At 43.1% G+C, this 27,074-nt stretch overlaps 1 protein-coding gene across 2 annotated transcripts in view; it reads left to right on the forward strand.

Annotated features, from left to right (window-relative positions):
• The window catches only part of ANAPC1 (anaphase promoting complex subunit 1), a 66,326-nt gene that overhangs the window by 16,823 nt on the left and 22,429 nt on the right, over positions 1 to 27,074 (forward strand). For both annotated transcript variants that reach the window (XM_074949825.1, XM_074949826.1), the window contains exons 10-28: positions 1,077 to 1,286; positions 4,753 to 4,848; positions 5,348 to 5,438; positions 5,542 to 5,607; positions 6,566 to 6,703; positions 8,614 to 8,754; positions 9,130 to 9,190; positions 9,798 to 9,985; positions 10,869 to 10,943; positions 12,582 to 12,847; positions 14,080 to 14,171; positions 15,394 to 15,542; positions 17,128 to 17,206; positions 17,315 to 17,351; positions 17,442 to 17,512; positions 17,652 to 17,830; positions 20,845 to 21,071; positions 22,526 to 22,644; positions 25,461 to 25,732. In XM_074949825.1, coding sequence (XP_074805926.1) covers positions 1,077 to 1,286; positions 4,753 to 4,848; positions 5,348 to 5,438; positions 5,542 to 5,607; positions 6,566 to 6,703; positions 8,614 to 8,754; positions 9,130 to 9,190; positions 9,798 to 9,985; positions 10,869 to 10,943; positions 12,582 to 12,847; positions 14,080 to 14,171; positions 15,394 to 15,542; positions 17,128 to 17,206; positions 17,315 to 17,351; positions 17,442 to 17,512; positions 17,652 to 17,830; positions 20,845 to 21,071; positions 22,526 to 22,644; positions 25,461 to 25,732 — 2,557 coding nt within the window. The remainder of the gene's footprint in view (positions 1 to 1,076; positions 1,287 to 4,752; positions 4,849 to 5,347; positions 5,439 to 5,541; positions 5,608 to 6,565; positions 6,704 to 8,613; positions 8,755 to 9,129; positions 9,191 to 9,797; positions 9,986 to 10,868; positions 10,944 to 12,581; positions 12,848 to 14,079; positions 14,172 to 15,393; positions 15,543 to 17,127; positions 17,207 to 17,314; positions 17,352 to 17,441; positions 17,513 to 17,651; positions 17,831 to 20,844; positions 21,072 to 22,525; positions 22,645 to 25,460; positions 25,733 to 27,074) is intronic.

Consider the following 27,074-nt stretch of genomic DNA (forward strand, 5'->3'; position numbering starts at 1 on the left):
TGACACATGTAGATAGCTGACTATGAAGGTGCCATTTAAACATAGTTGCTTTTTTAGAGTAGAACTGTACTGTAAAGGTGTAGACCCCATCTACAATTGCAACCTTCTCCTTGAGATCCTGCTGTTGCAGCACAGTGTGGCACCTTTGCTGAAGTTAGTCCAAGGGTATGGAATTTGCTCCCCCAATATCACTGGTCCATTTCTCTCTCTCTCTCTCTCTCTCTTGTTTTTTGTGTGTAACTGCCTCAACTTTTTTCATGTTTTTATCTTGCCCATCAGTGGTTCTCATCTCTAACTTCCCTGCAGTCTCTTTTCTAATCCTCTTCACATGGTTGATCTCCTTCCCTTCCCCTCAGTCAGTTGTGTTCATTTTGAGTTTATGCTGACTTCTTAAAACTAGTTGTATTGTGTTTAAATATCTCGCACAGCGCCCTGTGGGCCTTGGTAGGGATCCTGAAGTATTTTAGAAACACAGAGTGATGCACCTGAGGTCATTCCGTCCTCTCCATGCCCACCAATGGCCTTCAGCAGCCATTCTGCCACATTTTTCTGGAGCAAAAGCTCAACATCCTCTGTGCGCTTTACTGTCTTGTTACCCACCTTCTTACGTCTCCCTCAGGAAGCCCCAGAGAGCTTTATTTCCTTCAAGAATCATCCACTTGCACTTTAGATAAGTCCTGCGCATGGAGATTGGGCCCTCCACTTGCAGCACAGCTCAAGATAGAGCTTTTAGCATAAACACAGAACTGCATTTATAGTCGGTAATATTCATACTGGGCAGGCTGAGGATAGGTTTTCACTAACCAGATTGTGCATTGCGGAGGGTTTTTTTTTTTTTTTTTTAAGTTTTCCCCCTCCTTTTGAAGCCTTTGCCAGAAGTATTTAGCGAAGTATTTGGAGGGTTGGTGTGTTCCTTTGAGCAAATGGGCTGGTATTGAATTAGCAACTGTGAGAAAATTCCGTGCTAGTGTGCAAGCTCCCTGGCTCCCCTTGTGGAAAAGTGTTCTGCTCCCCACACCTGAGCATGCCCGACTTTATGATCTGTTTTCAGTCATGGCCCTTGTCTGTCTTTGCAGCCGTTCTCACTCTCCTGCCTTAGGGGTGCAATCTTTCTCCGGAGTGCAGAGATTCAATTTCTCCAGTAACACCCAGTCGCCACGGAGGCACAGTGCGAGCCATTCTCCAAACAGTGCTTCCAGTGACTCCTTCCTTGCTCCAGAAACTGAGCCAATTGTTCCAGAGCTGTGCATAGACCATCTGTGGACAGAGACCATCATGACCATGAGGTTTGGAAGCTTATATTTGGGTTAAGTAGACCTGCATTTCCACTGACAAAGACTAAAGTGAAATTGTCCTCAGTACAAACTTTTTGCAAGCCGTTGCCTCTTACAGCAGGTGTGTTTACTACTGAGTACACCATAATGTTTCATAACGAAGGATCGTTTGGTATTGTTGGGTAACCTTTTCAAAAGTGTCTAAGTCCCTCTGTCAAAAACTGCTTCAGAGACTAAGACTCAGTGACGGTCAGGCTCCCAGGCCACGTCTACACTGCAATTAAAACCTCAGGGCGTGCGTGTGTCAGCGGACTCCGGCTCCCGGGACTCAGGCTCAGGGGCTGTTTAACTGTGCTGTAGACATTTGGGCTCGGGCAATGTCTACCCCGCGGTTAAACAGCCCCTTAGCCCGAGCCCTGCAAGCCAGAGCCAGAGTCAGCTGACGTGGGCCGGCCACAGATGTGCAGTTGCAAGTATAGACCTACCCCAAGTGGCCAGCTCACTTTTGAAAATGGGACTGGGCACTTTTCAATATGTTAACCTCTGTATCCTGTCGCCTTCTGAACTGGATTATTGTCCCACTGGATCTCATGAGCTGAGCAGGGTTGTGTCTGATTGCTGCTTTGATGTGAGGCCTTCAAGTAGCAGTGTGCTGCAGAAGTGGTGTGGGTGGTTCAGTAGGTATCACTCTTCGCAGGAGGTCAGTACTTGAACCAGTGCGTTGGCATGGGATATGGGGCACTCTCTTTTTGAAGATGCTGTCTGTTTGATGAGCTGTCAGACTGTATCTTTACCATCTGGAGACATTAAAGGTCCCATGGCTCTTTTAAACAAGTTATCATATTAACCACAATGTCTTAGCCAAACTCTGATTTGGGTGATTACATTCTGCCTATCTAAATTCTTCTTCCTGTTGGAAGGGGATGAAATATTCTTCACTTTTCTCCCAAGCTGTTGTCTGCTGTTAAATAGCCGCTGCATTCCCTCCCAACTATGAGTAAATTCCTATGTGCATGGGAGTGGCACCATAGATCTTGAGTATATGGTAATAGGGGTAGTAGATCGTCAGTTTCTACAGATAGTGTCCGCTAGGATTCCTACTCTTGAGTCTCGGCTCCATCTGATGTGGTAGGTGGAACATCTTGACCTTAGTTTTGTGGTTCTTAAGGGTAATGGTAGTTGTATAATGCAAATGCTCATGGATGGGTCATCAGCCAAAGGGATTGAACCTGGAACCTAAAAGCACGAGCCTCTACTGTCTTTCAGCTCAGAGTCAGATCTGTCAGCACAAAAGCTGTAGCTGGGTCATTGATCATTATCTGATCCAGCCACTAGTCTGGGGACAGAGATCCAAGCTGCGTAAATGTGAGTTACATGCTCCCCTGGCTGGGAAGCTCATCCCAAGTGCTTGAGATGTGCTGCAGCTGAAATCTCTCTACTGGTAACAGGACACCCTGGCTGGGTTATCAGCAGTAGAACAAGAGCTCTGGATCTGAAGGCATGACTGTCTCCTGCATGGGGAAATAGAGACCTGGTTTCAAATCCCTGCTGCTCGCAACCCATCCGAGAGAGTTATGTTCCAATTGGGTTGAGTGCGAGCTCGTCCTTCCTATTGGCAGTCATGCCTCAGTGATAAAATGATGTCATTTTGTTAATATCTGATCATAATTGTAGTCTCTTGGCACGTTCTTATTATTTTCCTGTCTCTGGTGTTTACAGCGTCTCTCAGTATCGTCTGTGAATTTAATTAGCATGCTCTTTTTCTCCTAGAGCATTAGTGAAGATGCTAAATAAAGAAAGTAGCTAAAGTCACAGGAGCATCACGAGCGGCTTTGAGTGCTGCTGCGGTTGTACTTGGCAGAATACCAAGTGAGCTGCCCAAAGTGGAGATATTACCAATGTTGGTATCATTGCAGCCAATGCCAAGCCATGGGCTGAAGCTTTCTGCCTTTCTGTCTGAGGAGATCATGTGGTTCTAGAGCAGAGGTGGGCAAACTACGGCCCGCGGGACCCTCCTGCCCGGCCCCGGAGCGCCTGGCCCGGGAGGCTAGCGCCCCACCCACCTCCCCCCGTGCGTGCGCGCGCGCACATACACACACAGCCTCAGCTCGCTGTGAGCTCCTGGGGCAGCACAGCTGCAGAGCCCGGCCTGACTCGGTGCTCTGTGCTGCACAGCTGCCTGTCCTGGTGCAGCCACGCCACCAGCCACCGGGGCTCCAGGCAGCACGGTAAGGGGGCAGGGGGGGTTAGATAGAGGGCAGGGGAGTTCGTGGTTGTGGTTAGGGGTTGGGGGTGTGGATAGGGGTCAGGGCGGTCAGATGACTGGGAACAGAGGGGTTGAATGGGGCAAGGATCCTGGGGGGGGGCAGTCAGGAATGAGAGGACGGGTTGGATGGGGCGGCAGGGGGCAGTTAGGGGACAGAGAGCGGGGTGCGTGTGTGTGGATGGGGCAGGGGTCCCTGCAGGGGCGTCAGGGGACAAGGGGCAGTTGGATAGGATGTGGGGGCTGTGCCACGCCCGGCTGTTTGGGGAGGCACAGCCTCCCCTAACCATCCCTCCATACAATTTCGGAAACCTGATGTGGCCCTCAGGCCAAAAAGTTTGCCCGCCCCTGCTCTAGAGGGTTGGACCACAGCTCGTGCAAGAGAGGCAGTGCAGGGCCAGTTCCTGCTTGAGCAAAATCAGTGTATGGATCTTATTGCCTTTGCCATCAGCACCAGTTCGGAGGGATGACATTCATCGACAGTTTGTGGTGGGGCACATGTGCCCAGCCGGTGGCTGGGAGCTTATTCCAGCCCGCATGAGAAGTGATCAGTGCTAGTATCACCAGGGACTCAGCTGGGCATGTGCAAGGATACCGTAGCAGCAGCGCTTACATTGTAATAGGTGAAAACTTTGCCCGAAAGCAACCCTGACCAGGCAACTTTCCTCCCTTTGAAACCAGCACTATCGTTCATTATGATCATCTCCTAAAGTCCTTTAGCCAGCTTGACGCCAAATGCCAACGCTACTGCTGAGGTCACTATACAAATTCTAATGCTATTAAGTGATTGAAATTGGTGCTGTTCACTTCAAAGAGGACTTCATGCAGATACTGCAGGCTTTTGGTGGGGGACAGCTGCCTTTGAGAAAATATGACCTAAAGGTAGAAACCTAAGTAGAGCAGTAACATTTGGAATCAAACAGTAAAGTAAGGATAAAACAAATCTGACACTAGGGTTGGCCTGTAAAGCCTGTGCCCTGAGTGCCTAAAACTAGGAAGCATGCAGGTTGGGATCTAGGAATGCTAATTTCTAGAATAGTGACACACATTGGGGTGGGCAAACTCTGGCTGTCCAGTCCACTGTTCGGCTGATGTCCAGCCATGTGTCTCAGCTTGCTGTGCCTAATATTCTCTTCAGTAACACTCTTCCACTGACCCTAGAGCAGTGAGCCAAAGCACTATGCTGATCACTTCCTCTTGTTTCAATATTGACAGAGAGAAGAATTCCCAAGCCTCAAAAGTGTTTATTACAACTGACCTTTGTGGACAAAAGTTCTTGTGCTTTTTAGTGGAATCCCAGCTCCAGTTGCGGTAAGCATGTGTGGGTTTTTCTGGGTACCTGTGAATTGCTGAATAAATAAACTAGTCAGATATGGGATAGTGAAATCTGTTACATTAATGTGATGTATGTGTCTCTCTGTCCCATGAATGTTTGCAACTATAGCCTACACAAGTTTGCGCATTTAAAGAAAACTAAGATTAAAAAAGAATTAATTGTACTGCCAGTGGTATGCTTGCTTTTCCTACTTTAGACCCTTGGAAGTGTTCTCGGTAATTGAACAAAGATTTTTACTTTGAATGATGTTAATTAGCAGCAGAAAACCCAGCATTCCTCATATTAGAGATTCTGTAGAAACAGTATTATCTTGTGTTGAAAAGGAGGGAATGATACCACTGTGAAAATTAGTTCCCATACATCAGTGGTTTACTATCCTCTCCCTCTGTCAGAACGCCACGTAGGAGAGAGTCTCTGATATATAACATTTTTGGTTGAATCTTTTTTTTTTTTCCCCCCCTCCCAAATATTTAGCTGTGTAAAGTTTCAAGAGAGTAACGATAAGTCACAGTTGATCTTTGGTTCTGTTACCAATATACAGGCAAAGGACGCAGCCCCTGTAGAGGTAAGTGTGTGTGTTAAATATAGAACCTTGGTGTACTTTCAGTGTCTAAATATAGTGTTTACTCAAATATGAGAAGTTTTAACGCACTGTTTGGTATTTATAGAGCATTGACACATTGCTGGTTCTGGAAGGCAATGGAAACTTAGTGCTGTATACTGGAGTGGTTCGGGTACGTACCGTCATGTAGTCAAGTTAAAATTATTAGTACCCCAAGGTAAACACGTTTGAAATTTCCTGTGTCACAACAGGGCTATTGTAACTTCTGTTACCAGTGTCATGTCAAGTGTGTTTGATATGTAGTAAGCTGCTACAACAGTTACTGCTTTAGGCCATTTTAGGAGACTTCTGACATCAACTTCCTGGGGAGGTGGGCAGGTCCTCGGATCAGATCAAATCTAATCAAAAGCAGGAGCTGCTGTCTGATTTGCCTTTTGCGGTGCTGGAAATGTTGCTCTTGAGTTATTGACACCACAGAACAGTTTGAAAAGCATTAGGTTTGGAGATAATGTTTCTTGATGTGTGGTTTTCATGTCCAGCTTTTGAGTTATTAAGAACAAAGAGAATCCTAAAAATATGAGAAATAAGCAGAAGTTCTCCAAAGCTAAAAGCTTTCAGTCTCTCGTGAGGTGTCAATGGGTTTTAAATATCAAAACTTGTTACTTTGCAAAAGACTATTGTTACGTTGTACTTTCTTTTTTGCACTTTTATAGTTAAAATAGGGTTAGCTATTTTTAAGTTAAGAAAGACATAATGTGCTTTTTGCTTTATCTTTGGAAACTGCGTAAACCAGATTTTTCTAGATATTTTTATACCGTTCAAAAGTAGACTTTTTAAATCGAAACTGTCCTAACTTTAAGTTGACTTAAATGTGCAGCAATGATGCAAGCATGTGGAAATGTATAGAAGTAGGACTGGAAAATACTGTAATGTGTCAAAGCTTGGGGAAAAAGGAGTTAAAATGGGACAACTTTAGACTTGCCTGTTGATGTTTGTTTGAATTTCACCATATACCCAATTTTCTTAACCTTTTTCTTTGAAGTATTAATAACTGCTGCTGCTTCTGCCATTGACCTATGTGTGTTAGAGGAGTCTGCATGTTAAAACTCACCATTTCTTTTCATAAAAAGGTAGGGAAGGTTTTTATTCCTGGCCTGCCAGCACCGTCACTGACAATGTCGAACCAAATGCCTCGGCCGAGCACCCCTCTGGATAGCCTGAATACTCCTTCCAAGCCTTTGAATAAGCACCTAGGGCCCTTAGAGGAGGTGAGAGAAGCAAACTGTTTTTATTGAAAGAGTTTGTTATAGGCTTTCAAAAGCCATGATGTCGCTGAGTGCCTGAGTCTGTTTTCTGCTGGACTAGGCCCCATTACACGTTTTTGGGTATAGCTCATTCCTTGCATCTCCCCGCCCCCTCCAACGAAACAAGCCATACCCATAACAGTGCAGTTCTGCTGGCATACCTGCGTCTGCGCTAGGGCCTCTGCCACCTTAGCTCTGTCGGTCAGGGATCAGATCTCTCCACACCCCTGACCGACAGAGCTAGGCAAAGGAAGGAACTCTGTAGTCTAGACAGGGCCACAGGTTGGGTATGAGGTGGGCTGTGAGTGCTGCTGGGGAGTGAATGGGGATGTCGTGAGAACAGGGAGATTGAGCCTGTGATTGTGCTTCTCCCACTCAGTCCCCCCAGCTTAAACTCCACTTACTCCCCTAGCCCCTCGCCACAATCCCTATAGCCGCAACCCACTGAAGCCCCCTGCCAAATCACCCGCCCCCTGAGAGCATGGGGAGGAAATGGGTTTTATGCTTGTGGGGGAAGAGAGAAGAGCCACTGGGCTGAACCCCTCATGGTGTGTCAGAGAAGATCTCTGTTCTGAGGAGCCTCTGACAGCTTGTCACAGAGGGACTTCTTGCTGCTCATCTTCTCCCATCCATCTCCTGCAGCTCAATCCCCACTTTCATCCTTTGCCCTTGACACCTAACTCTGCTAGCCCTCGCTCTTCAGTGTGCTTGGCTCACTCATGTGGTCCCTTACTCCTCTGCCACATTCAGCTTGTCACTGCTGATGCGTGTCAGTGTAAATCGATAAAAATGGAGATGCATGTTGTGTAGTAGTGCAGGAGACGAGGGATGTGGCATGACTCTCTTTCAGTAGCTGACAATGTCATTTAAAACTCATGTCTCTCTCAAAACCTAGTATAATGCAGCCTGCAGTGATTCAGAAGCATGAGCACCAATTCGTAGGAAGCAGGGCACAAACCCCAAATTGGCTGTGAGTTCTGTTCTTAGATTTCACCAGCCAATTAATAAGCATAGACTCCTCAGGCACTATAATAGCCTTAACATGGAGTCACACACGGTCCCCTTGGGTACTTCGATCTGGCTCGCCACCCAAGTGAGCCTACCTGTGTGTTAGATGGTCCCTTATGCCAAGGATCACAGCATTCAGGTTACTCTCAATCCCAAAGGACCAGTCACCAACCCCAGGTCAATTGCACTGTAGATCTCACACTGAAGTCAATGCTTATAGCCAATCCTATAGTAAACTATGTACAGATTTATTAAATAGGAAAAGGACTTTAGAGATTTACAGGGTAAAGATAGATACACAAATTAAAATCTTAAGCTTCAAAAGGTAATAGAGGCCTCTATAATCCACAACAAATATCTTTTGCTCTTTTTAACATCCCACAATAGTCCATCTGGTGTCAATGGATTTTCCCTGTTGGGAAGTGTATAACACCTTCTTTTGAAGATCAGCCTTTCACACTAATCAATGTCTCTCTTCTGCCTGGACATTTACAGAGTCAGAGAGGCTCACTTAAATATTACCTTACAATATGGGATACAGATGTTATAAGTGAGATTGATGCTGGCAGCAACTCACAAGCATTCAATAGAATCTGAACACGACACACATTCTTATAATTCTAATATCTGTTTTAAACAATTCTAACAGACAGGTGAGCCAGGTGGATTCCAGCTATGTGTCAGTGTTCAAGTGAGACAGGCATGAGCTGGCGCTTGGTCTGCTAGTGTCACACCTAGTCATTAGTGTCTTACTGGAAACCCTAAAATTGAAGGATGAGGATTGGTTTCAGAATATGCAGCGCCCAGACTTGTTAACTCACCCACCCACAATTTCAGCTTTTCACTATTGTTTTATCACTTTGCAGGGAGTGCTATTGTCTCCAGTTCCAGAGTTGAGGGATTCTTCCAAACTTCATGACTCCTCTTACATTGATGATTGTACTTTCCAACAACTTGGAACTTTCATTCACTCTGTGCGAGACCCTGTTCACAACAGAGTAACTCTGGTAGGTGTTTTCCTGTGGATTGTTTCTGAAACAGGGCGAGCCAAGTATAATGAGCCCTGGTTTCTCCCATGTAGTAAGCTCTCCAAAGAGCTTCTGACTCACAGATGTTGCACTTCCACATGCTCAGTGCACATCCATACCCTATAGAATGTCCTTTTCAGGAAAATTACCTCTTATCACTTACAGGAATTCGAGTACCTATAAGCCCAACAGTTCTCTTCCACAGACTTTGAAAGTCTCAAGCTTAGTAAAAAGCTCTGTGTTGTGGATAAGTTTAATGTACAAAGCTTCCTGTATAGATGGACTGTGATCTTGGTTTTATCTGAAGATGCCCCTCACAATTTGACTTCAATTTTATTTATTTTTTTTTATCAGGAACTCAGCAATAGCTCGATGGTTAGGATTACCATTCCTGAAATCGCCACCTCAGAGCTAGGTAAGGAACAGAATCCAACCCATAAAGCATAACTGCACACTTCATTATACAGCTGTGAAGTTTGGTATTTGAGCCCTGATGATGCGGCACCTAATGCTGTAAGTTCATGTGATCAGCTACAGACTTGCTGACCTATATCTAGCTATGCTCTGTAGGTTCACTGATTCAGAACCAGTAGTATTCTCTGGTAAATTGGGGACAAACTGGCCTAAAAGAAGTGTGTGCACTGTTATTTAAGGAGTAAAAGCATGAGAAATTTGATCTGTTAACACAGCTTTAGGAGTGGGCAAAAAGGGACATGTTGCAAAAAAAATTTTTAGAATTACGTTTCCAGTGTCCTAAAACTGAACAGTGGCTGATTGCTTTGCAGTTTGAAGCAAGTTTTCCTTTGGTTTGAGATTATGCATGGGAATTTTCAGGCAATAGATGGGGAGAGCTGAACTGTGTGTGGGTTTTTTTTTTTTTTTTTTTTGACAGTTATCAGAGGGCCAAAAGTAGGGCTCGAAATGGGTTTACAACAGTAATTGTGGAGTCATGGACATGGCTCCATTCTACAAGCGTGGATGTGACAAAATAGTATAAACATTTTCTTTTCCCCCCAAAACAGTGAAAAGATGTTTACAAGGAATTAAGTCTATCCTGCCCAAAGAAATTGCTGTACAAATGCTTGTCAAGTGGTATAATGCTTACAATGCTCCTGGAGGACCAAGTTATCACTCTGAGTGGAGTTTATTTGTAACCTGCCTCATGAATTTGATGGGTTACAATACTGACAGATTGGCATGGACGCGTAATGTAAGTAAACTCACAACTTTGTAGTTTGTTTTCTCGGCTTATATTAGTATTAGTTAATTGTTTGTATACTTAATAATTTCACAAAGTTCAAGATGTTTATCCAAATACATTCAGTTCAGCAGCAGGCATGCCTTAATCTATTTTAAACAAGGCATCTCTGAATTATAAAATGAACTTTTCCAAATGTACCTTTTTTTAAAAACAGATACACATTCTTACTGTATTTTGTGTCTGTGACTTTTATTGTGTGCCCATCATGCTAATACCTAGGCCACGTATAAACAATTGTCTATGAGGATCATAGGCTCCCTTTCACCACTGATACTGCTGCTTTCAAAGTGTGATCGTTCTCAGTTGTGAATCGTTAATATTCATGCTGTTTTGATAGAATACACAGGTGACACTTCATAGTTCCGTTCTCCAAGTGGATGCATATACCTTTAAAAACGGGATTTGCGGTGCAGATACTTGCAATACTTTGGAGCATTCCTCTAGCTTTCCGTGTCAGTGGACCTTCCTGCCAGAGCATTCATCTGCTAGTATGTTTACGGAAAGCAAACTCCAGGGGCGCCACAGACATGCATTCGCCCAGCACTAATATCAGCATTTCTCTTTCCCTCCAAAACACTAAATATTAGCCAGTCAGAATATGAAATTCGCAAACCAAATGCACTTGTGACTTCTGTACATAGATAATTGCCTCCCTTCTTTGTTGTACGTGATTTTATGGGAAAGTAAAGGATGTAATTTTTAATGCTATGCCAAGAAACAATACTTAACTTTGGTGCAGACATTACGTTTCACCTTTAGTTCTTGTTGGTGATTCATGTATGTAATTTCAGGGGTTTTACAATAGTTAATTTTGCCCTTTTATTTCTTGCAGCTTGATTTGGAAGGATCCCTTTCCCCTGTCATTGCTCCCAAGAAGGCTAGACCTTCTGAGACAGGATCAGATGAAGTAAGAGATGGAGTCAGCATTTACTAAAAATAAAAGCAGGTTACCAATTGAATAAAAGATCATACCTTTAAAATGCAGGCAAATCAGAGGAAGCAAACTCTGGCTACTTTCAAATGGGGTTTGCATGGGATTGTAAGTTTTTGGAGGAAGCACTGTCATCAGCTGTCTGTGCAGTGTTTAGCACAGTGTGTCCCTGACTAGGGTGAATCATGTCAGACGTACCAACATATAAGTAGTAGTTGATATTTGATTCACACTTCATTCCAGCAGCAAGCCCAAATACTGCTCCCAAGCACATGTGAAATCTTCCCAAGATGCGCTCTTCCTTTACTAATAGTCTATCCCATCCCTGTCTGCTCAGTACATTTTAACAAGCCAGCAGTATAAAATTCCCCAGCTCATAAACTGCATGTATTGTTGTGGATTTTGGTAAAGAGTTCAGGCTGAAGCAGCTAGTTTCTGCCGAAACAGAAACAAAAGTTCTTTACAGCCTAACGCCTCAGCTGCTTTATTATTATTTAATCATCAGCCAAAGGTGTCCTGGGCACCTTCCAGCACAGAAGGAAAACATGCCAAGGAGTGTACAAACTAAGGCCTCAATCCTGTAACATGTTCTGTGCCGTTGGATAAAGTCCTAATTATTTCAGTGAGGGTCCACGTGGGTACAATGTTCTGCCTGCATAGTACAAACTGCAGGATCAGGGACCTAACTGAGTGACCTTTGACACCATGAGTGATGTAATAAGGCAGCTGAGGGGGTAGGCACCGAAGGATGATGCCATGTCAGTAAGATAAGCGGTTAGTAAAGGCTTGTGCAGAGTGTGTTGGAGCAAAGACGCTGTATTTTATTTTTTTTTATTTTTTATTTTATTGGCAGAAGGCATAATTGGCAAGTTTCTCATAGGTCTACTGGAGAAGTGGACCTTCAAGAGGAGTTTAAAATAGAAGGGAGTAGTTTTGTGGACCAGCTCAGGAAGCATGGTCCATATCTAGGGACAGTGCGGAAGAAAGTGGGACAAATGAGACATCAAGGCTGGCACTGTTGTTGGGCAGAATGGTGGATGGGGGACAGGGGGAATCTGATTACTCTAGATCTGTTAATTAAAATAACCAAATGTTGGAATAGGGAAGAGAGAGAATCCAAACGCTGACATCTGGATTTTTCCGATTATTGTCTTTGGACAGACTTTTCAGGGTGGATAGTGGCGCCTTGCATGCTATTCTACCTTTTGCAGTATTACGTCATGATGTACTGTATGGCGCAGAGAATGTAGCAGCGAGTGGATTTTCGATAGTAGAGCCTGAGAACTGTTAGTAGCTTTTGTAATTAATCGCAGAAATGACTGAGAGCTGGGTGGTCCGTAGGTCCCAGCTCACTGGGAGAATTGCCAGCCTCTTCAACAATTCGGAATTACGTGTGCGTCTCTCTGCCAAGTAGCTTGGCGTGTTCATGATGGTCGTTCATGTTTGCTATAGATCATGTCACTTTGAACAGTTCTGTTGTAAATTGATGTATTTTACATGAGTCCCTCCCCACCCCTGCCAATATCCAGTGAAATCAATCACAGTTCAGGACTCTCTTGGAGAGAGAGGATATATTTAGGGACCTATACATCATTCTCTCTTTGTTTGTCTAAGGACTGGGAGTATCTGCTCAATTCGGACTACCACAGAAACCTTGAGTCTCACCCTCTGGCCAGAGCCTTGCGGTTGGATCCATTGGAAACCTCATTTCCAAAAGACGACTTTTCACCCAGCCTCAGCTTGGATTCCTCAACTCTTCTCTTCACCCACGTTCCTGCTATTTTCTTTGTGCTTCATCTGATCTATGAGGAGCTTAAACTGAACAGCCTGATGGGAGAAGGCATTCGTTCACTGGTTGTACTGCTCGTTCAGCTGGCAAGGTACTTCCAGTAATAAGTCACAGAAATTAACTCAAGCTGTCGTATACTGCACAGTGTCTCTTTATGACATGCATACCTTATTTTTGAGAGTGAATTTGGGAATAAGCTTTAAAGTGGAGCATAAATTCATAGATTCCAAGGCCAGAAGGGACCACTGTGATCATCTAGTCTGACCTCCTCATAACACAGGCCAGAGAACTGCCCCAGAGCAATTCCTAGAGCAGAGCTTTTAGGAAAAACATCCAATCTTGAGGTAAAACTTTTCAGTGATGCAGAGTCTACCACGACCCTTGATAAATTGTGCCAATTACTCTCACCATTAAAAGTTGGTGCCTTACTTCCGTTGTGAATTTGTCTAGCTTGACCTTCCAGCCATTGGAGGGTGTTATATCTTTGTCTGCTAAATTGAAGACCCATTATTAAATATTTGTTCCCCTTGTAGGTACTTACGGACTGTGATCAAGTCAGCCCTAAACCTTCTCCTTACTAAGCAAACTTCACAAATTTCAGCAAACAGAGAAAGTGTGTCCGTGTCCAAGAACTTCCTGGGTCAAAAAATATTTAGCTGTAGTGAATGCCTCTTAGAGCTAGCATTCAGGTACACCCCATTAGTCCCATTTTACAGAATGGGGGAAACTGAGGAAGCGTTCTTAAATGACTTGTCCAAAGCCCCAGAAGGGGGTCCATCTCACAACCAGGATGGAACTCAGAGGTTCTTGGATTCCAGTTCTGTGTTTAGACCATTCTTCTCTCTAGATTAATGGTTCTCAAACTTCGTTGGTCGGCAACCCAAAAAATAGTCCAAGCTCATCCCACAACACAACAAATCCCACAGGGGAAAAACTGTCTGTATTTTGTACAGAGAGCCAAGCCCAGTGTGTTTGGCCTTAACAACTAATTGCCAGTAATACTTAGCATAAGCTGCAGGGACAGAGGAGTTAGGCCACTGAGATTAGTATTGGTGGTGAAGATTGTGGGGAAGAGCAGCCCATGGCCACAGAATCCCATTCAGAAAAGCCTAAAATCCCAAGTTGGTGTGTGGGGGAAGGGGAGATGTGTGTCAGGGGAATGGTTAGATAGGAAAGGAAAGAGAGCGCATTGCTCCTCATGCCCAGTCTACTCATCCCAGACACGTTCAACAAGAAAACACTCAACAGTCGAAGTTCATAAATCGGAGGCACAAGCAATGGTTTTCATCTTCTAGCTGCCTTTTCTCATCTCTTTCACTTTAGGGACTTAAAATTAGAAGCATATATAGATTATTACTACAGAGAGTATCCTGCACTTGTAAAGACCTCCAGGCAGACATGCATAATCGATCAAGGTGAGTTTCAGGGTGATTACTGAAGAGTCACGTGTAAATGACTCGATGAGAGAAGTGTCTCTGTAAACTGTACAATTACTTCTGGTAACCGTTCTTACCACAACTGAAAGTGACATTACTCATATAATGCAAAACCAGAGCATTTCAGTTTTCCAGTGCTTGTCAAGTGCCTTGCAGTTGTATTTTGTTCTGATTTGTTAGAGGGACTGGAGACAGATATGAGGTAAATATCAGTCCAAATATTCTGATTTTTTTTTTTTGTACCCTTGTGTGCTCACTACTGATGTTTGTTGTGTTGGTGCCTTCACAGCCCCGTTTTGTCAGTATTTTTGCCTGCCTCAGCGTGGTAGTGAGTTGAAATTACAACCAGTTGATGACTGACGATTTCAGTCCAGTGGCCAATGGACCATATCACCAGAGCTCTGCCACAGCAGACACTGGCTGGCACCCTTGTGGTCTAGCAGAGGGCTCAGAGACTTGGGACTGAATTACCTTCTCATCCCTATAAATTGTCCTTTCAGGAGTGGGCTGCGCAGGAATCCGTCCCGCTGCCACGTTCTGTGGTGACATGCCTACGATCTGTCGGGCTGGCAATCCACTTTTCACAAGAACTACGTTTTGTGGGTGTTTTTTTTTTAAACCTGGAAATTTAAAAAAAGGGTAAATGAGGGCCTAGATTTTTGCATTTCTGGTTGTCCACCTTGCACCCACAGGAATGCAAATGAAATGCAGGAGGCAGTTATGCAAAAGATGCTGCTGCCTCTGGTCAATTCAAAGGCCTCCAATAACATCAGTCAAGAAGAGGCTTTTGAAACTTCTACCCGGTGTTTGCAAACAGGAAAGGCAAAAGAAATCAAACTAGGTTGTTCTCTCTTACCAAAGCAGGTTAATATAAGCTGCTTGCGTTACAGGGCTTTTTAAGCAGTGCAGTTTGAGAATCAGTCAGATTTCTTGGGATCCTTGGATCGATAGATAACATTATTTGTTGAAAGGCTCATTGTCGTCTCATACTTGAAATGTTAAGGTTCTTTTGCAGACCTCCATCTGTCTGGAGGTTATAGACATTGAATTGTTTGGGGAAATGTTCAACGTACGACACCTGCTTACTTAAAAAATAATAGCAATGTACTGTAGGGTTTGGTCTGTATTTTGGGGATAGTGGAGCAGTCTTGGTGTCTTTGTTTTCCATGTGCTCAGTACAATTACTGTTAATCTGATTAAGCCCAAACAGGTTTCATGCACCATCCCTCGTTTTTTTCTGCTGAGCCTCCCAGTATCTTTCAGTGGCTGAGTTCCTGTTTGAAGGGAGAAGGAGCCCTGCCTTATCCTTACTTACCCGGAATCTGTGAAAGGAGCAAACTAGTCGTGCTGGTATGTACTGTAGGAAGAAAGCACATGTAGTGACCACAGATTTTATACTGGCATATCACCAGTAAGGTGCTGATGCTGCAAATGCTTGCCTCCAAGTGCTTAGTTGTATGCATGTGTGAATGGTTCCACTGACTAATGGGGCTACTCAGGTGTGGAAAGCTAAGCATGTACACAAATGTTTTGAGAACTGGGATCCAAATCCATAACCAAGAATACAATTTAATCCCAAAAGTTAGGTTAATAGAACATAGAAGTGTTAAAAACAATGCAGTTAGCAAATGGGAAAAATCCCCAGTTTCTCCTCCTTGCTTATCTTTATTTGGTCTGCTTTATGTTTCTTGTATTTTTAAGTGCAAAGCTTCTGCGAAGTGAGACTGGAGAGATCTGAGCTGCAGGAGGTGGAAGAGAGGGGTTTGAGTAGGAGAACTGATGAGTGCAGTGTAGGTGGGGTGCTTCCTGGCTTACCTGCTTTTGTCCTTGCTTTTTACTGTTTGTGCTGGTGGGCTAAACAGGCAAGCAGTGTAACTCAAAGTTAACAGAGTTCGGCTTCTGAGGGAATTTCCCAGCTTTTTAGCAAATACATATGAACATTTATAGTTACTTGCATGGCTAGTTCTCAGTGCTATCCTTTGTGCCCTCCTGATGAGCCTCAACCCTCTCCCTCGGGGGAAAATCTGTGTGGTGCCTAGGGCCATTGGGGTGTATAGGATGGTGAACAGAGATGCGGGACTTGAGCTGGTTATGGAGGACAAGTGTAGGGAATAGGGGCTCTGCTCAGGCAACCTGCCTGTGGTTAATTGGAAAGAAGCCGTGCTCTCACCAGCCCGGTTAGCTTGTCCGTCGCATCACTGTATGCACCCCAGTGTCTCTCCAGAGCCCAGCTCTGTGTTCCCTTCTGCCTAGCCTGGCTCCCTGCCACCCCAGGAGCATGTGCGGAACCTTGTGGATGAGTCAGGCATACAGCTGCTCGGAAACTTGCGATGAAAACAAATTCAAATATTCTTTTCAGATGAAATTTTGCCTCCTGTGAGTCAGCTAGGCTGGCAGTGTCTGAAAGTGGAAGTGGCTGCTAGATCAGGGCAGTTGCACTGGCTAACCGTGGTGAAACTCAGTGAGGTTCGTGTGAACTGAGAAATAGCTTTGTTTCTGTAGAGCATTTACAAAGTGGCCTGTGACTGAAATGCTATCGGGGGTGTGTTTGTCTGAGAGAGAAGTTTGGTGTTTGTGGAAAATGTGATTTAGCTAGAGGAACCCAATGAAATGTGGGAAATGCAAGGTGGGAGCATTTTAAATAAGCATTTCTTTGAAAAGTTTGTACAGAAAATTTAGTTTGTAAGGGTTATTATGCCAAATTTGGAGACTAATACTAATCATTAAAATGTAAAACAAAAAGTTTTTAGTCCTCTAAGTGCAAATTTCAATGTACTCTCAATGGAGGAGTCACTACTGATGTCTTCACAATGAGCTTAGAGCCTGTTTAAGTCATCACTTACAATATATTTCTTTCTGCTGGCTTAAATGGATAGTTATTGGTCATTTAATTAGCAATTTATATAGTAATGTAAAATTTCTTTCTCATATGCAGAGTGTTGCACTGTACATACTTGGCGATGAGAGTGCCGTTTCAAACGAAGCATCACATTATTTGTTTAGGATAACTTCAGGTAAGTGGACTGTAATAGGCATTCTGGTGATATGAGAATATGCTTGTAGACACTAGTTCACATTGTTCCTGCATTCAACTGGCAAAAAGATATCTTTTTCCATTTTAGGGCAACGAAAACAGCAAACAGAACAAGATGATAATCGGTAAATTTAATGTTGATACATTATGAATTTGCACTCAGATACTGCTATGTTTCTGATTCACTTGGGGTCTGCTTTCCCGTTGTTTTGTAGATATAGTTTCAGACACAGCACATCTGTTTCCAACCTAGCTGAAAAGCTGGTTATCTGGATGACTAGTGTGGGTAAGGAAAGCTTTTTTACTATTTTGCACACTTACGATAGCCTTATGTAATGGTCTTATGTTTGAGCAGTCACTTTGGCTGAGCTTAGAAATATTCATTTTTTTAAAACCCTTGTAAGTTTTTGCTTTCTAATTTTAAGGTTTCACCTTAAGAGATTTGGAGTCTCTCCCCTTTGGGGTTGCGCTTCCTATCAGAGATGCTGTATATCACTGCCGAGAGCAGCCTGCCTCTGATTGGCCAGAAGCTGTCTGTCTCTTGATTGGGCGTCAAGATCTTTCCAAACAGGCATGTGAAGGGAACCTGGCAAAGGGTAAATCTGTGAGTATCAACATAAAAGTGGGATTTCAGAAAGGCAGATATCAATATCATATTGAATGCTCAGCTGGGAGTGCTTAAATGCTTAAAAAGTTGAGCTAGGATCTCTTGACTTCATAGCTGCCAAAACAGCTCATTATGTGTGGGAGATATGGTATGTAGGACTCCAGATCGGTGAGCCAGAGCGGCATATGGTTTACAAACATTCAAGGTTTTTAACAGAAAAAACACATCTGGTGCCAGAAGAGTGAGTCTGTTTAAATATGCAGACTGAATTGAATTGTTAGAGTGTAAAACAGATGGGTTTTAATCCTTTAAGTACAAATCTCGACATGGTTTCCTCTATAACTGTATCTGCATTCCAAAGAAGATATGACTTTCAGAGATGAGTGAGAAGTTTCAGTGTTCTGCCCTCAGCATCTGGCAACAAAAGTTACACCAGAGCAAAGGAAAGCAGGTATTTCCTAGTATGACACTCGTTTTGCTTGACATGAGTGTACTCTTCCTGTCCATTGTGGGAAATGCGACAACTTTTAAAAACACTGTTTTTTTTTTTCTACATATTTTTCTTCTTTCCCCCTTAAGGATGTTTCTATTCTGTGAGTCCTAGAGCATTTTTGAGTAATTCCTTTTTTAAAAAAAACACTCTCATCTGATCGCTGGAATCACCAGCAGCTCACATGTTGACAGTCCCTTTGAGCATTCTTTCGAGGCCTTTGTACCAAGCCAAAACACTACTTGATAGGGTGAGAGTTTGTCAGTGGCCTGCATGAAACTGCTTAATGGCAGTGTGCATTGTTCCAAGAGGCCAGGAAGAAAGAGTTCCTGCTCTCTGCACAGCCTGGCAAAGATCCTTCCTCACTAAATATTTAGTGCTGTCTTGGGTTTTTAGAATGTTCTTAAGCAGCTTTGGGTTTTACCCAGGTGTCTCATAACAGCATATCAAAAAAAAAAAAATCTAAATTACAGTTTTTTCTTCTGAATGAAATTAAGCAAACTAACAAATCTACATCGCCTTAGCCACCATTCATTAAAGATTCATTTTAGCTCTTACCAGTGACCTTTTCACCCCAAGTGGGATTTTTGTAACTGTGCCCCAAATGATATCAAATCTGACTTTTGTCACCTGACTTATTTGAGGTATTGTAATAAATGTTACCTTAAAAGGATAAAATATTCTACAAAAGCCAAATTGTTTCTCCTCTTTCAGAGGGGCAGGGTGGAGTTTCCTGTTTCAAAGCAGGCACTGGCTAGATGGGTGGTGCTGGTAGATATTAACATTTCTGATCAAAATAAATTGTTTTTCATTCATCAACTGCATTTTTACTCATATTGTCATATGCTGGGAACTGAAAGAGATCCTGTGATGGATAAAGACCCTTTTTGATATTTAATGTATCATACAACATTTTAGTGAACTTGGGCGGGGAGAAGCACTGCATTAGAGGTTCTCTTGTTTTGTTTGCCCCTAGATTATATCACACTGCACTACTTATCTTTTCAGTTACCTCTTTATTTATTAAATCAGATTCTGTACACAGAAGCTAGAGGAGAAAGGGAAGTATGCTTTCCAAATCATTTCTTCAGGCTGTGAGGAACTTGTCAGAATTTCTGGTCTGCAAAGAGCCTCTGCAGAACTTTTTTTCTACAATTTAAGTTAATTTAGTGCTCACGAAAGTGAGAGGTTGGTTTGAACCAAGCATGGTGTAGGCAAGTGCTGGGCAAGCTGACCTACACTGCTCTGTCAGCACATTCCTGTCCTGTGCTACATGGTCCCAGTAATTCTTGTGCTTGGGTTTATTTTTAAGTTGAGCCTGCCTGTGCTGCTAAACTGTGTTGTGCTTTGGTGATGTGGACACCTAGAGACTAACAGGAGACAGCTAGACTCAGATGAGAATTTGACAAAGTTTTCAAGAAAACGATTGAGCTTGAACGTCTGGAATGTCCGTATTTCGGAGGCATATGGTGGTACTGGTGCGTGAACTCTGAAGGCACTTTGATGCCACGGTGAGGGGAAACCTAGAGGAGGAGCCTGCAAAAATGTAACCAACTACCTAGATGCTAATGAACAATGGAATTAAATGCCATGGGAACTAACATGTAAAATATGGGTACCTAAAGTTAGGCTCCTGAATAAATGACCTGATTTTCAGAAGTGCTGAGCACCTTCAGCTCCCAATGAAGGCCCTCTTTCAGGAAAACATCCCTATGCAGGATAGCTCTTAAGCACGTGCTTGAATAGGAATACACTTGAGCATATAGTCTAGGTATACTTGGTCCTGCCTCAGCATGGGGGGGTGGTGGGCTAGATGACCTCTTGAGGTCCCTCCCAGCCCTACATTTCTGTGATTCCATGGGCCCAAAGTCAGTGCGTGCACAGCACTTCTGAAAGACAGGCCACTTGCTGAGGAACCGAACTATAGATTTGAGCACCTAACTTTTGGCTCCTATGTCTTTTAAAAAAAAAAAAAAAATTGGTGCAGGTCTCTGTTTTCTATTTCTGAGCTTGGGGAATAAACAACTTGCAGGACAATTACATGTGCTTCTTCAATAGCTCTGTGTGTGGGAATTGGGCGGGGATGGATTTAGGGAAAGATCGAAAGGATCTACCACATCTGCAGTAAGAGCTCATTTGGGAAGATAGATTGCAATGCTTTGGCAGTCAGCTAGTCACACTTCTCTCTCCCCCATAGTCCCTTACTTGTCAATTTGCTCTAGGAGTTAGTCATTAAACTTCCTTTGCTTCACCTTGGAAGCCAAAGAAACCATTTTCTCTCATCTTTGGGAGTTGTTTATCCTGCCTTTGTGGATGACTGTAGTTGATTCCCAGTCGGGAAGTCCCAGGGATCTCTGTGAACTCCATTCTCAGAGCACCCTCGCCGCAGGTGACAGCGACACCTCAAACGTTCACGTTAAAGTGCTAGTGTCTGATTGGCTTAATAAAGCTAGATGTTCGAAATCTGCCTTTTTAGAAATTATTCCCTCCCTCTTCCTCTGTTTTTTCCCCTCTCAATTAGTCTGTTGCCCAGGTGCTATCGTCTGATGTGCCTTCAGGAGCTGAGGCAGAAGAAGATGACGATGGTATGAATGATATGAACCAGGAAGTGATGTCACTAATATGGAGTGAGGATTTGAGAGTGCAGGAAGTGCGCAGACTCCTTCAAAGTGCCCATCCTGTACGCGTCAGTGTAGTACAGATGCCAGAAGTCAGTGACCATGAATACATAGAAGAAAAAGAAAACCGGTAAACGCTCCATGTTTCTAGCAGCTGTTCATTAACGTCTCGTTTAGGTGGGAATTTTTGTAAACCTCAACATTTGAAATGCCTCTGGGGAGTGTTTCTGTAATAAAGTGTGTCATGAAACTGTATAGTGCATTTGAAAAAAAAAAAAAAGTCATTGTAGATTGGAAGACGTAGTCCTTGAAGTTACGTTTTCCTCCATTTTACTTCTCTGAATAGACATGGTACCCTACGAGGGCATTTTGGGACAGATTCTAGAATGCTGCGGCTTCTGTTGTGAGAATGAAGCACTTCTACGGAGTAGGAAGGGCTGGGAGGTAGAGTGTGTGTGCCCTATTAACGTGGTGACTCTGTGATTGGGTAGTACAGTAGTACGCACCATGCAAATGCTTTTAGTGGCTTAGATTTAAATGAGTGTAACCACGTACAACAGTATATCTTACCATCGTTGTTAACTAACTGGACAGCAGCAAATCCAGTACAATGACAGAGGTGCTTTTGTGTGAACAGTTCACACAAGAAGTTCTGGAGTAGCAGCCGTGTTAGTCTGTATTTGCAAAAAGAAAAGGAGTACTTGTGGCACCTTAGAGACTAACCAATTTATTTGAGCATAAGCTTTCCTGAGCTACAGCTCACTTCATCGGATGCATAAAATGGAAGGTACAGTGAGGAGATTTTATATATACACACAGACCATGAAAAAATATACATTGTAAGGAGAGTGATCACTTAAGATGACCTATTACCAGCAGGAGAGTGGGGTGGGGGGAAAGAAAACATTTTGACGTGATAATGAAGGTGGGCCATTTCCAGCACATTTACAGCCACACTATCAGGGGCTCGTTCACCTGCACATCTACCAATGTGATATATGCCATCATGTGCCAGCAGTGCCCCTCTGCCATGTACATTGGGCAAACTGGACAGTCTCTACATAAAAGAATAAATGGACACAAATCAGATGTCAAGAATTATAACATTCATAAACCAGTCGGAGAACACTTCAATCTCTCTGGTCACTCGATGTCTGATCTCTAAGTGACTATCCTTCAACAAAAAAACTTCGAAAACAGACTCCGAGAGACTGCTGAAATTGGAATTAATTTGCAAATTGGATACAATTAACTTAGGCTTGAATAGAGACTGGGAGTGATTGAGTCATTATACTAAGTGAAACTATTTCCCCTTGTTTATTCCTCTCCCCCCCCCCCCCCGCCACTGTTCCTCAGACGTTCTTGTTAACTCCTGGAAACGGAGATTTGTAGATTTCTTAAGTTTGCCGTCTTCTTCTGGTTAGGTTTGTGTTTATAACATTGGCTTGGCAAAAGAGCTGTTTACTCTCATTGTGAGAGAGGATTGTCCCATCATACCATTTATGACTGGTATCTGCCTATATCCTATGTTGTGAACATGGTTCTGGTAAGCGTTTTGTTTTCCGTCTTTGATTTCCTTTACAGGTTATTACAGTTGTGTCAACGGACTATGGCGCTCCCCTTAGGCCGAGGAATGTTTACTCTGTTCTCATATCATCCGGTGCCAACAGAACCGTTGCCTATTCCTAAACTGAATCTAACTGGTATGTTGTTCAGCATTTTCCCGATGATTTGACTTCCTTGAGTTAAAAATGATACAAGCTAAAATGACCTAGATTTGCTAGCCACAGAATGCCGTGAGCCCGCAAGACACGTGCTTGGGTAGTGCCGTTGTAGTCAGTGGCACTGCTCACTGTGTCCAGTGAAGCATGGGCATACGTCTCTGCAGAGCTGGGACTTAATATCTTTAAGAGCTACTGGGACTTGAGCGAAATTGGAGCTCGCAAGAAAAATTGGTTTTAGTCCTTCACTCTCACTTAGGTGCTCCCAATTGTCTTCATTATGTGCAGTGTCCACTTTAAGCAAGGTCTGGTGTGTGTACTAAACCAGGGTTAATGTACAGGATGAATGTGTAGAAAACAAATTCAAATTTATGAGGAGGAGTAGTTGCTATGACTGCTCCAGGAAGCATTTTATATGCCTTGTAAGGTATGTTTCTCATAGACTTCGGCAATTACTGAACAATATTCTCTGCTGTGGGGGGAATTCCTGAGCCTACTATACTTCCTCTGTATGCTCTTGTGTTCTCCTCACCAGACGTTTAGCACATTGGTGTTTCCAGACAAGCCAGGCAGTTTCAGTTAGCGGTGTTCTTGATTAAGTGGCAGACACGAAACTATCATTAGAAAAACAAAATAAAGTTACAATTAAAAATATAGGTTATGAGCAAAATAATTACTTGGAAAGATTCTTGAAATGGATCATAAGTAACAATTCTACACACAGGAGTTCTCACCAATTACAAATAGATTGAAATGCTAGATAAGATGTAAAATCTGCTCAGATGGTAATTTGCCAACTGCAAAGTAAAAGCTGTCACTGTGCACTGGATATATATTTCATTTTGCATTGTAACATTTATTCAAACCAGAAGCACAAACCAGCCCTTGTGGGGTTAATTTTGTTTGGCTTTGTGTCTTTTTCATCATCGCCAGATAATGCAGCATGTCTCAGCTTTCCCAGGGTCCAATATAAAGTCAGTAGAACTGCTCATGGTAGTAAGCTCTATGCTTAGCAATGTTGGCAGGATTGGACCTTAAAGCAGATTATTGTGTTTTGTTAACTGCAGCTATGCATTATTGTTAATAAAGCAGAAGATATATAGTGTTCCAAAATCCCCAGCTGATCAATAAAATAAGGGAACTGCCGCCAGATGGAGAATTATTCTACCTTCTTATCCAAGAATCCTAAAACAAATTCAGTGAGTTTGGAGACCTCTGAATATGGTTTGTGCTTTAACATTTGGAGGGTGAAATCCTGGCCCCAGTGAAGTCAATGGGAGTTTTGCCACTGGCAGCAGAAGGGCCAGGATTTCATCCTGATGCTGTATATCATTAATTTAAATATCCTACAACAGGGACCAAATACAGTCTCTTACCACTAAGGTCCTTTATCCTGCAAATGACTCCAGGTGCGTGCAGGGTTCTGCCAATGCAGTCACTGATTGGAAAGGGGCCTAACTGTGGTAAAACTTTCAAAAGTGTCTCAGTAACTTAGGAGCTGAAGTCCTGTTGATTTTTTTTGTCCCCAATGGTATTTAGGCTCCTACGTCACCGAGGCACTCTTTAACCTTTGCCCTATTGGGGAAACAAAAGAGACTCAACTTTTGGTTTAATGTCCAATTGAATTTGAGGAATTTTTGCACCCTCTAATCAGCATTATGGAAAAAAGACAAGGAAGAGTGAACATTAAGTATCTGAAAATAATCAGATATTTTTAACTCTGCATTATCATTAATGATGCAGGCATTGTACCTGCAGAATTTTGTGACTGATCTTTTTAAAAAATTGTTCCAACTGAGGTTATTAGTTCTTCTAGCTCTTTATACATTAGGTCCAGCAACTGACAATATCCACTCACTCCCACTGAATGTTCAGATTTCTTTTCCAGATTGAAATATTGGGCTTATAACAATTTTTAGTTGTGTTGTGGTCACATTTTTTGCAAGTCTCAGAGGTAACAGCTGTCTTTAGTTTTCTTGCCTCTGTATCATGAAGAACCTTTTAATTTAATTGAAATAAAATAACAGTGAGGTCTTTGTGTGTCCGTGCACACTTACCAAAGGTTACTATGCTTTTTTGGAAGTTCGGTACAGTAAATATTTATCCAGAAGCAGATGTTATTGTTTTGAGTAAGAAAGGCAGCGTTTCCAGGCTGACTAGTGTTTTCTCGATGAAGCCTGGGTTTTTAGTTGATCGCTTACTACCGGGTACAGTTATGTTTTTATGATTCTTGAATGACTAACAGTTGTTGTAGTTTCTGTCAAGGATGAAACTGTCGCAATACTTAGCTTTTATAGCACTTGTCATCCTTAGATCTCAAAGTGCTTTGCAGAGGAAGGTAAATATCATTAATCTCCTTATTACTGATGGGGAACGGAAGCCTAGAGATGCCATGGTGCTCTGATACATTATGACAGGCATATTGGGAGAACAGAAGAGGTGAAATGACTTGCCCAATGTCAAAGCCAGGATTAGATCTTAGGCACTCTGACTTCCAGTTCAGTGCTTTGTCTGCTGTACCATGCTGCTGTACTCTAACAAATCTGTTGACACGCATGGCCTTGTCTTCACAACGAGCATTTTTTACTGTGTTGCTACCACAGGTTTTCAGGTACAGTAACTCTTAAATGTGAGGTGCTCACTGTGAGAGCAATTTCTGATATACACTAATTGGTGACGCATAGCTTAGCATCGCATTTTTTCTCTGACAGCTGATGAGGACTCTGCTAAACAAAGCCATTTTAAATGTGAGCTAACTTTCGTCGTCGTACATTTTGTAATGATTCTCTTCTGGGCAGGCCGTGCTCCGCCTAGGAACACTACTGTGGACCTTAATAGTGGGAACATTGATGTCCCTCCAAATATGGCATGCTGGGCCAGTTTTCACAACGGAGTGGCTGCTGGACTGAAGATAGCACCTGCTTCCCAGATAGACTCAGCTTGGATTGTCTATAACAAACCCAAAAATGCAGAACTGGCCAATGAATACGCTGGCTTCCTCATGGCACTGGGTCTGAACGGACACCTCACAAAGCTTGCCACACTCAACATACACGACTACTTGACCAAGGTGAGACCTTCATTCAAAAGCGAGAGGGGGAAGTGATTTTTTTTTTTCTTTTAAAATATTTGACTGAGAGTTTTAGTGTGAGGGAATGGCCAGTGCTTTCATCACTCACCCTGCTAACTGCTGGCACAGTTGTTTGGCTGTCTCAGACCTTCCCCACTGTTCCATAACTGTTATCCCTTTATCTCCTGTGACAAATGCACATCATTTTAATAATGAATTATCTGGAGCACTGGGTTGTCTCTACAGGCTTCCTTTGTCTGAGGAAACCCTTGTCAGCCATATACTTTAGGAGCTTGCTTTTCCCCAGCCTAGTTCCAACAGTTCTGTCCTTGAAATACAAATGAGAAAAGCTGCCTCTGTTCTCTAGATAGGAACAAACAGGTTCAGTTTCACTTCACTGTATGGGACATACATATTTCTTGGTGCACTTGGAACATCCTGGCTGTCCTGTATAGCCATGGAAAGGGGCCTATCCTTTTCTATGACAGTGAGACAGCTGTAGGAACATGAACAGCAATGATTGGCATATATTTTAATCTAGTTTCAAGGTGGGCATAGTACTGAGCGAGGTGTTCGGTCAAGATGATTGGCTTACCACAATGACTAGTGGAGGCCTGTGCTGCCCCATGGGGTAAGTTATGGGCAGCATTAAATGCTGTGGATTGCTGGGTTCTTCTGCATTGCCTAGATGATCAGATGGGTACGACGTGGGATTGTCTTGGGCTGGTTCTGGCCATTCCTAATGAAGTGGCTCCTATTGCTGATCTTCGCTTTTGCATTGTTAGGTACGGAATAATGTTCCTCTTGGATTTAAGACCATAAAATTAGTGCCTGTTAAGATTATTTTAATTATTTTTATTTCAGAAAGCCTTCAGAATGACACATTGTGGTTTTATGCTTCTCTTTTATGTAACACACCTAGAGCATGTCTGATGGCTAAGTGCCCAATGTTTTCTTGAGCAACTATGAAAAGGTAGAGAGAATCAAATGTATTTGAGGTGGTGGAATCTCCTTCCCTAGAAGTTTTTAAGGTCAGGCTTGACAAAGCCCTGGCTTGGATGATTTAGTCGGGGATCGGTCCTGCTTTGAGCAGGGGGTAGGACTAGATGACCTCCTGAGGTCCCTTCCAACCCTGATATTCTATGATTCCTTAAACCCAGCCTTAGATTAAAAAAGTAGTAAAAATGTGATTAGACTCACCTAGATCAAGATGTTGATGATAAATGGAAGGCTTGGTTCTTTGTCAGAAACCTTTAGAGCAGTGGTTTTCATTTGTGGACCCCTAAATAATTTTGAATGGAGGTGCGGATCCCTTTGGAAATCTTAGACATAGCCTGCAGCC

The sequence above is a fragment of the Natator depressus genome, chromosome 3, assembly GCF_965152275.1.
Source record: "Natator depressus isolate rNatDep1 chromosome 3, rNatDep2.hap1, whole genome shotgun sequence".
Taxonomy (NCBI): Eukaryota; Metazoa; Chordata; order Testudines; family Cheloniidae; genus Natator; species Natator depressus.